We start from the raw sequence: 15,924 nt of genomic DNA on the forward strand, positions 1-15,924 counted from the left end.
TATCTCTTCATGACATGGATAGGAGTTTACCCTGATTCTCATACTACTTCCTTTTTGTAGATGAGACTCCTGTGAAATTAAGTTCATGTAGAAAAGCACATGAGGATGGCAGGAATTTTATTCAAGGATCTCTCTCGGTTGTTTTAGTCCCTTCTGAGTTCCACAAGGTAATTTATTAGTTAGGATAGACTGCTTTTTGTTCCAATCATAAACAAAGCCTGGAGTCGCAGTGCTTAGCACACAGAGGCTTATTCCCTACTCTATAACGCCCCACTCCTTCGGTGTGACTGTCCTGGCTGTTCTATGTACTGATTCAGATATCTGGGCAGCTTCCAGCCTGTGGCCCCGCCATCTCCATACGTGGCCCGGCTACAGGGAAGGGAGAGCGTGAAGGTGACTTGCTGCCTCTTAAATCCCCGGCCTAGAAGTGACATGCTTCATTCCACTGACATTTCATTGACGAGAGTTAGTCATGTTACCCCCCAAACTGCAAGAGGGCTGGAAATGTCTTCCCGTCCTACAAGTTGATGCTACTCTGTATTAGCAATCTTCAAAAATTATTTGTAATAAAATATCAACTGACAATGTGTGTGGGTACTGCCTCATTTTGTAGACAGCAAGAAAGTGAAAACACCTAATTTATAAAATGATTTATTTCCCAGTTATTAGAATACTTCACTTCCACAACTCTGACAGACATTTAGAATTCTCCCTTCGTTTGGCGCCTGGCCACTTACGCCCTCATGCAAGGCCTGTATTAAAGGTTCAGGATGTATGTGACTCGCATCCTGTGAGAGAGGCAACCCGTGCGGAGAGCCCCTGGGACTCAGGCACATGCACACACACACCTGCTTTTAGGAACAGCACAGGAAAGCACCCGGAAATAGATTCCCTGAAGATTCTATGTGCCTGCTTGCCCCCTCAGAAATCTGTGTGTCCCCCTAGAGGTCTGCATCTCCCAGTGTGAAGGTCGCTGCTCTGGGAGACTGGGGATACTGGGCTATCCCAGATTCACTCAGAAGTTGAGGGCATTACGATTCACAGTTTAACCTGATTCCCTAAGATTTACCAAGGGGGAGATTAGGTTGAGGTCGGCCACAAAGGAGAAAGATGGGCAGCATGGGAAATGAAGATGGGCAAGAGCAGGGGTAGCGAACAGAAATAAGGGGTCTACCCTAACTAATGACAGAAATGTCATGTGGGCTGTGGAGAAAATTATGGCCTTATTATTGTCTTCTTCATCTTTGGTCTTTTTTTTTTTTTCTCCTTTCTTTTAAGCTGAAGCCTGGTTGGGAATCACCGGTTCTACTTGATTCTAAGCCCGTCACTAATCCATATAAACATACAGCTGGGGTTCAGAAACAAAATATTAGAACAGGCATTTTTATCTATGTTTTTAAAGCAGAGCCATAAGAAGAACACTGATCTTTAATAATGCCATTTATTAGGCAGGTCAGGTCTCTCAGTGGGATGGCCCCATGTCACACACTGTAATGCATGTGATCTCAGGGGCAGAGCTAAAAATATTCATTGTCAAGGAGGTTCACAGGATGCCTTTGTGTATCTGTTTGCTCTCAGAACTTGCCAAAGGGTAGGTGTCCTTGTGTGGAGTGGACCCTTGAACAACATGGGGTTTCGGATTGCTGACACTCCACACAGTTGAAAATCTGTATAACTTTTGACTCTCCCAAAACTTAACTACTAATAGCCTACTGTTGCCAATTACATAATAGTCGATTAACATACATTTTGTGTGTTAAATATATTATATACTATATTCTTATAATAAAGTAAGCTAGAGAACAAAATGTTATTAAGAAAATCATAAGGAAGAGAAAATACAGTTAGAGAACTGCCCCGTATTTACTGGGAAAATTGTGCGTGTAAGTGGACCCATGCAGTTCAAACCTGTGTTCTCCAAGGGTCAACTGTATTTGGTTTTAACTAAACTCTCACAGAATAGATAACCAGATACACATGACCGTGAAGAAGCACAGACCTGAGGTACTCCGAGGGGAGCACAAATGACAAACGGCAGCATGGAGACCTTCATCGGCAACGACACCGGATAAACAGTACTCCTTAAACGGATGTCACAAGGATTTGTCCAAAAAACGAAATCATCATCAGGAAGACCACTCACAAAGTGTCTGTTGTGCCATGAGACATGAACTAAAGATGGAATGAATCTGAAAATTAATAAGGGGAACCTCACTAAAGTGGGTTCAGGCGGCTAGAAGGGGAGGCTGGGAGCCCACGCTTGACATCCATTACAGGAGGAACTGTCCATTACAGACCCAAGAGCAGAATGGTCAACAGGAAAGAACCCACAGTTCCAGGCCCCAATAGGGAAAGATGTGCAATGCACGTCCTCCAAGAAGTCAACCACCCCTGCGCCTGGGTGGCTCGGCCGGTTGAGCATCCGACTCTTGGTTTCCGCTCAGGTCATGATCTCAGGGTTGTGAAACCGAGCCCTGCATGGGGCTCTGCCCTCAGCGGGGAGTCTGCTTGGGATTCTGTCTCTCCCTCCCCCGCCCCGCCCCTTCCCTGCTCACACTCTCTCTCTCTCTCTCTCTCAAATAAATAATCTTTAAACAACAAAACAAAACAAAAAGAAATCAACCACCCCTGCAACCCAGCCAATCAGGAACCATCATTACTATGAACTCTGGCTTTTCTCCAACAGACTTTTGTTCCAACCCCCCTGCAAATTCCTCTCTATTCTCCAAAAACAACATTCCTGTTTTGTTTCTTGGATTTGCGTATGGTTTTGCCATAGTTGGCCTGTCCTGAATTGCATTCTGTGTTATTCCTGAATAAACCCACTTCTGCTGGAAAAATCACTTGTCTTATTTTTGAGATTAATAAGATGTTCGCGATTAGCAAGATACTTAAGATACCATTTATTTCAACTTTATCTCTTTTGTATGATAGTTCTATGCTTCTAATGTATAAATAACTGAGTGTGCATGTATGAGGGGTGGACGCACAAGGCTTGTTTACTGATGGGGTACCTACAAAATCACTTTAGAGCCCATAGCCTACACTTTGTTCTGCCCGCGGCCAGCTCCAGGACGCCAGGGCCCGAGCATGTCTTATGCTTCATTACACACCCCACTTAGAAGGTTCAGTACATCCGAAATGATTAGCTCATTACTCTATCGTAAAGTACACTTCCTATTTATGTTTCTGAAAATTCTGGCAGTAAAGTTCCATCCGATGTATAAAGCCATAGCTGGATTCTAAATTCATCATTTGTGGTATGGACACTGTCTCTGGATAGGTTTCCAGCAATATTTCAAACTGTTCCTATTGCTTTGGGAATCATGTCAGAGTACACTTGAAAGGCTTCTGCCTTGCCCCTTTCTCCCAGAAATATTTAAGGCACAAAGAAAATGCGAGATAATTTTATCTGGGTGCACAAGAGCCCTGTTTTATAGGGCGGTTCTCTCAGACGACTGTTCCTGGACATTATTCTCAGGAATCCACTTTCAGCTACTACACATATATGAGGTCTGCAGTTAAATTAGCATTATAGAGGACAAAAGAATGTTAAGTGGTCTTCAGAATGAAAAGCAAGGGTTTGTCAGCCTGAAGGAGGATCAGCTGAAATGATACCTGCGGATGCTGTTTGAAGAGGAGGCATTAAAATGAAAGAGGTAAAAACACAGGAAGGAGACGGGCACCGCTTCCTCTTCAATCCTCCTCCCTGCCAGAGGCTGTCACTACACTGGGCATCCTGCACGTGGGGTCAGACCCCACGATGGGTCAAGGTGGGCACTGTGTCATCTACACAACGACGGGCTCCTCCTCATCCAAGAGAATTCCTCTCATCTCCTGACTCTACCCTTTCTTCTGATTTTAAGAAGAAACTTATTCACATTATTAATTCAGTTCAGAAGATCTGATCCACCAAAGTTAACTCAATGTAAAATCTTCAAAGTGAAAACCAAAAGCAGGTTGACAGGTTTATAAGGCTTGCCTGGGTCTGACCTCAGAATAGGAACAGCCACTCTCGGGTGAGTTCAGCCCGTTCTTTTTCCGGCGCGCACCCGAGCAGCGGGAGCCAGCTATGAAATATTCACGCAGGACGCTTCAGCAGTCCCGCCTACACCCTTAACATCTGCTGGCTTCACGTCACATTAAAACCTCAAAGTGAATCCACCCGAGATGGCGGCGAGCTGCCACCGGGGAGCAGGAGAATGGACAGTTCGGAGGGGGCCTCTCCTTCCGGACAGGAAGTATCCGTGAAGAACACGCTGAATTTTCTCTCCTTAGCCACACAAAGGGAGCAGAAATGGGAAGAGATAACAACGCCACCTACTAAACGTGCACAGAACAGCGGGTGGTCCGGTGGAGGGGCTGCATTTCCCTCCTAACTGCCATGCTTTTTTAAACATTTATTTATTTTTATCTGAATCGTCTCTACCTTTTGCTTCCCATAAGCTTCAAGTGTAGCCACAACATGTAGTGACTGAAAAGGGCCCAAGGTTGTGAACTCTCGTGTACATGGTTGTTGGGAAGATACATTATTTGCTCCTGTTAGCTGGATGTTAGGGCATCACTCATTTAGATGTTTTGAGACAAGGCTGACCCCTGGGTGCTATCCCACTTCGACGCCAGGCTGTCCTGCAGGAGGAACTGCTTATTATTACGACAGGAAACAAGAGGTGGGGCCGCCTGGGGCTCTCCAATTTTAAATTAATTATAGTACGATCCACCAGGAATTTAATTTCCAGTACCTTACCACCTCAGTCGTATTCACTACATAAAGGTTCCTTATTTTAGTCTCCTGCTGCCGAAGAAAAATTTATCTTCGTTAAATGATAATTGACTGTAATACCTTTTGATTCTTCAGAAATGCTGGCTGGCAAGTTTTTTTTAAAATTTCATCAATCTTGTTTGGTGTTTTTACAAAGCCTCCATCAGAAACAAAACAAACCAAGATGTCTAAGTCTGCAGCACACAGCGTGTCCTACCGCCAGCTCAGATGGGTCCTGAGGACACCTAACCCCATGATAAACTTAGAGGGGTTGCACGTCCCCCTTCCCCGGCCTCACCCGGCGCTGGCCTGAGAGCAGGTTCTGCTGCTGAGAGCATTTGCTGCGGTCCAGAAAGGAGCAGCCCTTAAACATACAATTCTGGGGGCTTCTACAGATTTATCAATATTTCTGATCTTTAGAGGTTTCAAAATAGAATTTTTAGTGTGAAAATGCATAATAGAGTGCCATTTAACTTTTAGCTAGATCCAATATGTCAACAGAATGTTATCCTGAGAATCAAAAGAGGCTGCTTCCTCAACCTTCTGACTCTTCACATGTTACTTGGTCCCAAATAAAAAGCAAAGAATATATAAGGAAACAGTGTGCAGGTTTTCTCCCAAGATTTACAGTAAGTCCCTCCACACCATCAACCTTTTTATACCTCACCTTCCATACATTTTACCTGGTGCCAATGAAAAGATAAAAATATACAAGGGAACAAAATGCAAGGCAGTTAATTATAATATTTATGAGCTGCTTCCAATATACTTCTTGGTAGGAGTAGAAACTGAAATTACTCAAAAAGAATTTACATATTCCAATTATCTAACGCCATGGTATTGCATAGGATGGCAACTTGCAAATTCACTGTATTGGCTTTATTTCCTACTGGCCTTTCTAGAACAGGCATGTGGGAAATTACAGGTACAGACTATTCCACAGCTCTGTGATGTCAGCATCACGGTAACCAGACTATTTGTGGAATTTTTTTCCCCTCTTCCAACCAGCGAAGACCAATTTCCTTGTTTCTGACCTAGAATTCTCCCAATCTGACCAATTATTATCCTGGTATGTATATTACATGTGAGTGCTAAATCAATTTTCTAAACAGAACAAATGGTTCTAATTGTAAAACTCAGAAATCATTAAAGTAATCAATCTGTTTGATAACACAATTTCCATCCTTTATTATCAATATTGAAAAAAATCTTGAGAAGTCACATTTATTTCTATTATGATTCTTGATTCAAAAGCCCACACCCAGTCAACGCACATAACTCTCCAAGGCATTAAAAAGGCCACGGTGACAGCCCAATCCGCACACAATCTGTGGTCTGGAGATCAGAATTCAACTCGTAGGAATGGAGCTGCTGATGGCAGGATGATGGCCCCTTAGGAGCACTTACCAGGAAGAGGGTGCGCCGTGACGGAGCACTCAGTTAACCCTGTGGTCTCCTGCCCCACATTTGCTGCCGACATTCACCCAGTCAGTCCTACTCGGCTTCACGCAACTGTACCCCGCAGGAAGCAAACACCGTGATCCCATCCCACGTAAGACACGAAACTTTTCAAACCACCTGCCGGGGAAGGCCATCCCTTCAAGGTGTTTCTTAAAAAGATGACATTCACTGCTATACGGACAACCCGTTTAATTCACTCTTGTTTGATGGGATCATCAAATGTTGATATTTACAACTGTTTCCCAACTGTATGTTCTCAGGAACAGAGTTAATGCATTTCATCCCATGAAACTTCACGCTGCCAACATCTGGTGACCTGCCCTGCGAGGTACACATTTTAATCTCTTTTAGCTCAGAGTTTTTGCTTCTGATCATTTCTCCCTTCCTCAGCAATCAACACTAGCTAGAGCCTTCTTTCAAAGGTCAAATGTTTAAACTAAGTTTCCTCAAACTAAAACTTCCTTAAATAAACTGAAAGTGTAACTGTATTCTCTTCATTATTCAGTAAAATCAGGTAGAAAAAATGGTCAGCTGATTATAGTTAAGAAATACTGCTAATCTGGGGCAGGCTCTGCCCTGGGCATTGGAGCCTGCTTAAGATTCTCTCTTTCCCTCTCCCTCTGCCCCCTGCTCACTCTCTCTCTAAAAAAAGAAAAAAAAAAGAAAAAAGAAATACTGCTAATTTTAACACAACTTTATATATTTTCTCAAAGATCTTATTTTTAAATTAAACTAACAACCTGTGCTTAATCTAGTCTCAAATAAGTTTCATAGATACAATTCCTTAAAAATCAAGATTTTTTTTTGTTGTTAAAAACAGTACGCAGTAACAGTGTGCAAAAGCAAAAATATTTTAAATCCCCAAAACAAATAAGATCTTGCAGTCAGAATCACCTGTTGTGCTCATATTTTCTGCATACCACTTCAAAGAAAGCAACTATTGACACTGGATCAATATTAAACCATCACTCAGGCACCTGGGTGGCTCAGATGGTTAAGCATCTGCCTTCGGCTCAGGTCATGATCCCAGGGTCCTGGGATCGAGCCCCACATCGGGCTCCCTGCTCCTTGGGAGCCTGCTTCTCTCTCTGCCTCTCTCTCTCTGTCTCTCATGAATAAATAAATAAAAATCTTTAATATTAAACCATCGCCACTATCTTAGAGATGTATTGCAAAATGTCCCATGAGAAATATATTAATTAAATCAAGACTTTATTGCCTTCAGAATTATCATTTGGAATTTCAAAACTCACTTGCTATGCTCAAGTGAATGAGCGGGCTGGTCTTGTTCTCTCCGTTCCGCTCGTTGACGGCCTGCGCGTAGTAAGCCCCGGCATCACCTGCGGTCGCGGCAAGAATCACCAGTTGATTTTCCAGCGTGATGGCTCTGTATCAGACAAGAGACAGCGTCAAAGCCACTCCACAGGACTTCTTGTTCGTAAGGCAAATTAATTTATTAGGCCAACTAGAAAGGAATGTCCAGGATTTAAAAAAGACCTGGAAGGACAAAAAACAAGCGTACAGGCCGACCTCAGGAACATGGCGGTGGTTAAGCCTTCTCTGGCCCAGTCCACACTCCTGCGAGGAGGGTCTGAGCCCTCCGACCCTTGGTTGTGAGGAAGACAACATTTTGGAACATATATACCCAAGGTTTGTTGAAACTCAAAGCTTCCTCTGGGAATGTGTAACAAGTTAGAAGAAATTCCAGAAGAGCTGGTCTTTTCCCTTCAAGCAGGGCTGTTTGATCACACAATGGTCACAAACCTCGAAAATGCAGGGCTGAATCACCCCAAACCTGGACTGGGGGCAAATGAATTCACTTGCAATTTCCTCCACCTCCCAAGGAGCCTCATTAGAGCCTCTGTACCTCTATTTCTCAACTAGTGGGTAGAAGAAAAGTTGCCAGTGGGCAGTACTGACCCCTTCGACTTGATTTTCCCATAACCGCTAATGCTAGGACTGCATATTCTTCACCTGGGCCACCTCCCCACATCCAGAGGTACAAACAGTCTAGCCCATCATCACTGAGACCTTCTCGTATACCCCAATCCTGCTGCAAAAAGGAAACTCGGAGACACATTTGACCCACCACCTTCTCATTAGAAATGAGAAAACTGAAGATCACAGAGGTTATTTGTTCAAGGTAACATAGCAAGGTGACAATACCAGAGAGAGGACCTGTCTTCCCACATGTGGACTGGTGCTCTGCCGGGCAGATCACACACAGTCTCACCAGAGTACTTACTTAAAGGAAGAGGAAAAAAAAGTAACAAAGATACAACTTCCATAAATCCAAGCAGCTTTTAATGAAAATAAGTGTCGTAGTATCCTTTGCTCTTGCTATAATTTGCAGAATTTATTAACAAAGCAAAAAGATACAAAGGGTGGACTGGGCGTTGCAGGTACGACACATTCTGAGCACCCAAGTACACTTTAGTCCCTGCTCTTATCCAAACGCCCGCCGGAAGCACCCAGGATCCAGAGTGAAGTGCACTGCTGCCCACAGGTTGTTACTTTATAGGGAATACGTTTATTTGTTCATTTTAAATCCTAGAGAGTCGTAGCCCTTCTAAATTCTGATAAGATCTCTGTTCTGGTAACAAAAAAACATGCAAACTGCAGGACCGGTCATGGGGAATTTTACTGTAATAACAATCTTTTTCTTCCTGCTACCTTATGGAAAGCTTTTTCAGACACTCTTCACTTTTACACATTATACAAGATTATCTTACGACGTTACTGCTTATTCAGGGTTCCATAGGATATACTGCAGTTTGAGGCCTCTGTGACTAACCTACCTCCTTTATCACTTAAGAAAATTTCCCTATTAACGAGTTTTCAATTTTTAGTCCCATAAAAATATCTCAAAGTTTTACCATAATTATTTATGACTCCTTTATAGATTCCTTTATAGAACCATAGAAATTGTTCCATTTTATTTTAGTGTATGTTACCCTGGCACCTAAAATTAAATATGAATATTTATTACACATGAAGTTACACATTTAATAGTATAATTTAAAAAACTGAATATGTCATAACTTTTTTCTCTAAGATCTGATTTTTGCTGTAGTAATTTCAAATATGCCTATTATTTCTCAGAATTATTCTCCAAAAATGCCTATCAATTCTCTATATTATTTAGGACATTGTCTCAAGGGTATTGAAAATAAAAAGTACATAAGGAATAAAGATATTAAAGTTTACATCTATTATAATTTGTATCTTTAAGCTCATGTTTTTCCTTCTGGGTTTTAACTTCTAGGCCACTTTAAGTCAAAAATTATGCCAAAAAAGACAGCACAAAAATGCCTAAGCTTTAGAGAACATTAGATTAATGAGGATCAGTTCCCCAGAAGACTTTATTCTTTCTTCCCGTCCAACTCTTTCTGAACAGAGCATTTCTACAAAAGAAACTGAGTTTTTAAAATGAAAATTAAACCATCTGAAGACATTCATCTTAATTTCAGACAATTCAGATAACTGTTATAATGTATAAGAAAAGAGCAATTTTTAAAGACATTGGAGCAGGTACCATGCATTCATTCTCTGAGTCTTCTTCCCTAATACACCCTGATTCTGCTGTGCCCACGCCTGGCCCAGGCTGCCATGGATGGCAGGAAGGTGGCTCATTCCCAGCACCAGGTTTGGATGTTGGTCATCAGAGGCCTGTACAGGTTCAGGTACCACATGTAAAACATGAGGAACTGGCATGGGACCGCAGCTGCCCTTCTGGACAGTGGGGAGGAGCACGCTTGGGGGAGGACTCTCACCCCTGCTGGAGGCCAGGCAGGAAGCGTGCGTCCCACACTTGGAGGCTGCCAGCCACCCTCACAACGCGGGGGAAGGCAGCGTGTAGACAAAAGCAGGAGGGACAGAATTTTGAGAGTCAGAGCACATTAGACAACAGCCTGAAGGTGATGATGAGAAAGTAAGCTAACTGATCCTTTAACGTGACTCTTCTATGTGTCCATAAAACATTCTGTGAAAATATCAGGTTACTGAGGAGGGGGCTGACTTCCAACATCTCTTCCTCATCCCCACCATTTTCTAGTAGTGATGTGGTTTGGAGAATTGACCCCAACCAGTGTAAGCCAATCACAGTAAGCCGATCCCTCTTGCCAGGGACTGACCGAGGAAGCCAGGCTTGAGCCAGTTGGCCTACGGCAGGTGTCTGGGAACTGTCCTTACTCTGGGGGCAGTCAGGCCTAAGTCCGTCTCACCAAACGGAAGGGCAGGATCTCCATTCCATGGCTGGTGGGAACAGGCTTTTTCTCCCTCCACCAGATATGAATAAAGAAGCGTGCTGTCCAGATGTTCACAGTGGCAACTATATGACCACGAAGGGAAGAACCTTAGCATGAAGCTCATGATGCTGGTGGCAGGACAGAGAGAAAAGAGAGTAGCTAGGTCCTTCGTCTTGATAACCCGACCGAGTCATTGAACCAACCATCCAGGAGCCCATCCTCTCTCTGGGCCCCCATTTCATGAGATGATGTACTTTATTCACGTTTAAACTTGTTTAAGTTAAGGTTTCTCTTTCTAGAAGTCAAATGAATCCTGATACAGATGCAAAACAGCATATCCCGTAGCATCCACCATTTGGGGTTCAAAAAAAGAAGAATGTGTTCTCAGTGCATAAAAATAATCCTCTATATGGGTATATATAAATGTTAACAGCAGTTAACTTTGAGTGGTAAGATTATAACTTATTTTCTTTTGATTTCTGTATTTTAAAATATCTTTCCACAGTAAGTCACTTTTATTCCAGGAGAACAACTTTCAAAATGAATGCAACGGCATGCGTTTAGAACTTTGCCCATCATACAGACTACTTGGCTTTTTTATCACATAATTCCAAAGTACTAATTTAAAACTTACATTGACTTTACAGGAAGATTATAGCATTAAGCCAAGGAGATTTTTCCTTTATTTTCACTTTATTAAAATAAATGTATGTGTGGTTTTACATGAAATGATTTCCTTAGTCTTTCCCATTTTGATTCTACATTTCATTTTTTATAATATTTTTTATTATGTTATATTAGTCACCATTCAGCACATCATTAGTTTTTGATGTAGTGTGCCATGATTCATTGTTTGTGTATAACACCCAGTGCTCCATGCAGAACATGCCCTCCTTAATACCCATCACCGGGCTAACCCAACCCCCCACCCCCTCCCCTCTAGAACCCTCAGTTCGTTTCCTGGAGTCCATAGTCTCTCATGGTGCATCTCCCCCTCTGATCCCCCCCCCTTCATTCTTCCCTTCCTTCTCCTAATGTCCTCCCTGCTATTCCTTACGTTCCACAAATAAGTGAAACCATATGGTAATTGACTTTCTCTGCTTGACTTATTTCACTTAGCATGATCTCCTCCAGTCCCATCCGTGTTGATGCAAAAGTTGGGTATTCATCCTCTCTGATGGCTGAGTAATATTCCATTGTCTATATGGACCGCATCTTTATCCGTTCCTCTGTTGCAGGGCATCTCGGCTCTTTCCACAGTTTGGCTATTGCGGACATTGTTGCTATGAACATTGGGGTGCATATGGCCCTTCTTTTCACTACATCTGTGTCTTTGGGGTAAATACCCAATAGTGCAATTGCTGGGTCATAGGGTAGCTCTTTTTTTTTAACTTTTTGAGGAACCTCCACACTGTTTTCCAAAGTGCTGTACCAACTTGCATTCCCACCAAGAGTGTAAGAGGGTTCCCCTTTCTCCACAACCTCTCCAACATTTGTTGTTTCTTGCCTTGTCCATTTTTGCCATTCTAACTGGTGTAAGGTGGTATCAAAATGAAATCTTCTAACTTTTAATTCCATGGGATAGTAAAAAAGAAAATGATACACAAATTCAACAGTTCAGTGCATTATAGCTTGGGAAAACAGAGTGTTGGACATGTGAAGAACAAGCTGAAGGGTTGCTTGCTGCCGGCCATAAGCACAGGGACGGTTCTCAGAGAGAAATCTATTGGCTGTCCTGAGTAATGGGGCTTTACTAAGAGGGAAAGACAGTGGTTCAGAAGAGGACTCATTTGAAAGGGCACACTCCAAGTGCTTTTGGCTCTGCACGTGATTCTCCCAACACTTTCTTGAGGCAGTTGGCAAAATAAGAATTCTCTATTTCGGGGAAGTTAAAACCTCAGAGGAGATCCCTGGAGTCTTTGGCCATCCGCTCTGATCAAAATCACCCGTGAGGGGAAAATGCCCCTGGACACCTAGATCCAAGGGCTTACGCACTGCATGCATGGGGCTGGGGGCGGGGCAATCAGCGGGCATATCTTCAAGTGAGCTTCCTGCCACACTTGCCAATGTTGGGGGATGTCACGCTCTCAATGTCATACAGAACACCGGCTTTCCAACCTGTGGCCCTGACACCTTAATTATGAAAGCACCAGGCTGGTGGTTGATGAAAACGGCCTCGCTTGTACCTCCCCCCTAGGAGCTGCCCGAGACCAGGAAGGAAAGCAAGGGTAGACATTCTCCTGGATTGCTGTGGGAAGGGAACCAAATAACTGTATTCATCACTTAGTCAGATTTGAGTCCCCAGGCCTAACTCAGAGCAGAGGAAGTACAAACCTGAACCAGGTGCACACGGCCCATGTCCCATGGAGCTTAGATTCAGTGTTTTTATGAACTACAAGAAGTAATAGGAAACACTTTATTCACTTTCCCTTAAGAGCAGGAAGATACAGAGACAGGGAGGAGCCATTCAAGCTTTTTACCAGCTTAGTTACCACTGTGGTCCATGCTTTGCCAAACATTTCAATTTAATCCATGCAGGGAGTCTTTTCTATAGCATGTATGGTTAATTTCATCAGGGCAAATATATGGGGAAATATAATTAAATTTATATAAAGTCTTTAACCTATTCTACATTAGCTGTCAACTCTTAATTACAGATCCAAGTGGGGGTACATTATAGGATAGGATTTCTCAAATGATAACTCCCTTAAACTGTCTGGATCTGAAGCATGTTCAATACACAGATGTTCTGCCTTAGACACAGTTGCCCCCAGTATTTAAGCACAGAGCCTGACAAACAGAATGTCACCAATAGATGCATGTTGAATGAAGAGAAAGAAGAAAACATGCACATATTCATATTGATAAATTTTCTCTCACTGTTCATTTTTGAGTTTGCAACTCCATCTTGGTACCAGAACCCAGGCAAGGAAAAGGGTCACCCAACCCTTCATTGAGTCTATATGGAGCGCCTGTGGTGTGCATGACACCATCCAGGGAAGGTGACTGGGGAATACGGTTACTGAGTGCAAGGAGGTAAGTCAATGGGAAGAACACATCCAAAAGATAGGAAAAGAAAATGATAGGTCTGTGAAGTCCCAACTATGTATTTTGTAGAATTTTAGAGGAGGAGTAGAGAAGCCAAAGAGGCAGCTGAAAATGTGAAGGTCTGACCACATCCATCTTCCTGGTGACAGCTTCTTAAAAAATAAAATGCGGATGAGATGTCATGTTAGAAAGACAGGCCAGGTTCTCTAACCGAGAACACACATAATAGCTCAGTAACAGGAGGGTGGCTTCCGGAGGTGACAGAGAAGCAAGTACCAACCTCACCTCTGTTGAGCCTCCTACCCACATGTCTCGCCTTCCTCCTGAAGCTCTGGTCAAGGGCTCCTATTTGTCCTGCTCCAAAGGATGATGCATCCATCTTTCCCCCAGACTGTGGGCCTGGCCTGGGGCTTCCCAGACTGCTCACTAGGAGCGCAGCACTGGGTGGGCATCGGGGTCAGCTTGCCTAGCAGCAGCAGAGACAGAACTTCCCTGCGCCACAAACAGAAGAAAAGAGGGACACCCTCCTGAGGGCACAATGTCTGTCTCTGAATAAAGCAGAAGGGACACCGGAGCTCAGAGCTCATTCATCTTCTCCAAGACTAGTTCCTGGTGGGTTGAGGTAAAACATGGCCTATCTTCAAATTAAAATCTCAAATGATCTACAGAGAAGACACCCCCTCTTTCTACCAGTACAAGATGATTACAGACGACAGGCAGTAACTCCATGGGTAAACCCAGGCTGGAATCATCACAATACTCTGTGTTGATAGAGAAAGGTCCTAGAAATGCCCAGACAAGTATGACCTGGACGGGTCAACAGGCCTGGAATCAGGCTCTGGTTTGTTCCCTCAGGCTTACTACTTTGTTTTGTCATCTGTGAAGTAGAGGTGACAGGACTCATATCAAAAGGACCTTCGTCAAGTACAAATCAGGCAATGACATGAGTGGGGCTGACACTAAGTCCTCTGCTCAGTATTTGCCGGATCTGAATCTGGCTCCTCAGGTGTGGTGCGTATGGATGGCAGATAGTCAGATAATAAATATAGTCAACCATCCTCCTTCTAGGGCTAAATATCAAATACTTTTTACAGTTTTACTGAACAGACTGCCATACAAACATGGCCAAGTCACGGAATTACCAGATTCACGTCATAACTGCTACTCCCTAAAGCCATGTGCACAGAAGCCAAAGTAATGCTCTAGCAAAGAAGCCTAGGAAAGCCTATTTTCAGGTACCTCCACCCATCTCCCACTCCAACAGCAATCCCTGCGATATGAGACTTTAATGCTGGAAAATCCCTGGATTCTTCTCAACACATGTTGACGTGTCATAAACAGAATCAGTCCTTTTCCTCTTGGAAAGACACTGAACAACAGGAGAGACGGGAAAGCAATAAAGAAATTTCACGGTAACCCAATACACCTACTGCAGGGTATATTCCATCGAGGATTTTCACCCAGGATAAATGGATTTATTTATAGCAGTGCTTCTTAAATTTTCCAGGTATTTTTACTTATTTATTTTTCTAGTCCACTCATTTTGTTTTGCTTTTTATTTCTTTTTCTAGCTACTTTTAAAAAGCATTTTAATCAATGTATACTTTACCCAGAGCCTTTTGTTACTTTAGCTAATGGTTCCAGCTCTGGGCACAAATATGAGGCTATACCCAAATTCTGGCCTGGTCATATGTGGAAGAATGAAGTTGACTGAGGAAGGTTCAACCAGAGCTGAAGTTCAGGCATAAAAATTCCCAGCCACGTTTTTTTTCTTGCTAAAACAAAACAATTAGAAAAAGAAACAAGACTCAACAAAATGTGCAGAATGTGTAGTCAGGTCCTCAAACATTGGAACTCACCCAGACCATGAAATCCACTCAAACTAGAAACCATTAAAAAGGATGACAGAAAAACATCTAGAACCTAGATAGACCCTAATGAAACTGTCCCTAGAGTGGGACTCTCCTGAGATCCTCTCCAAATAGTGGACAGATCTGAAAAAGTTCATTTTATATATGGCACAATAAAAACAATACCTATGTCAGCCCAGAACTAAACGCGTATTGCCATGGCCAACTGAGGTGCTCGTCCCCAAGCTGCCGGTGTGCAGAGTGGGCTGCTGCCAAGCCGGTGGACGCGAGAACCCCCGGGAAGGCCCCCACAGCACGTGTGCACCCGCCTGCAGCCCCGGGGACCCCCTGCCATTCCGTGGCAGCCATCCCTGCCTAGCGGGCTATGTCGGGAAGGCTGAGCCTGGCGATTCAAGCATCCAGGCAAGTCAGACAGTTTGTCTCTGTATCTCCCTTCCTTCAGCACAAGGCACATGGAGGCTTTCTTCCTCCTGCAGAAGAAGGGGCAGTGGGCAGAGCGCTTGACCCTGGCTCCGCGTGGCAGCGCCTGTGCTCG

At 43.4% G+C, this 15,924-nt stretch overlaps 1 protein-coding gene across 1 annotated transcript in view; it reads right to left on the reverse strand.

Moving 5' to 3' along the window:
* SDK1 (sidekick cell adhesion molecule 1) overlaps nucleotides 1-15,924 on the reverse strand; it is an 876,702-nt gene that overhangs the window by 339,973 nt on the left and 520,805 nt on the right. The window contains exon 5 of the mRNA XM_088017186.1: nucleotides 7,477-7,610. Coding sequence (XP_087873312.1) covers nucleotides 7,477-7,610 — 134 coding nt within the window. The remainder of the gene's footprint in view (nucleotides 1-7,476; nucleotides 7,611-15,924) is intronic.

This window comes from Eumetopias jubatus, unplaced genomic scaffold, assembly GCF_037043125.1.
Source record: "Eumetopias jubatus isolate StellerSeaLion01/CBP00866 unplaced genomic scaffold, mEumJub1_p1.0 scaffold_12, whole genome shotgun sequence".
NCBI classification, from domain to species: domain Eukaryota; kingdom Metazoa; phylum Chordata; class Mammalia; order Carnivora; family Otariidae; genus Eumetopias; species Eumetopias jubatus.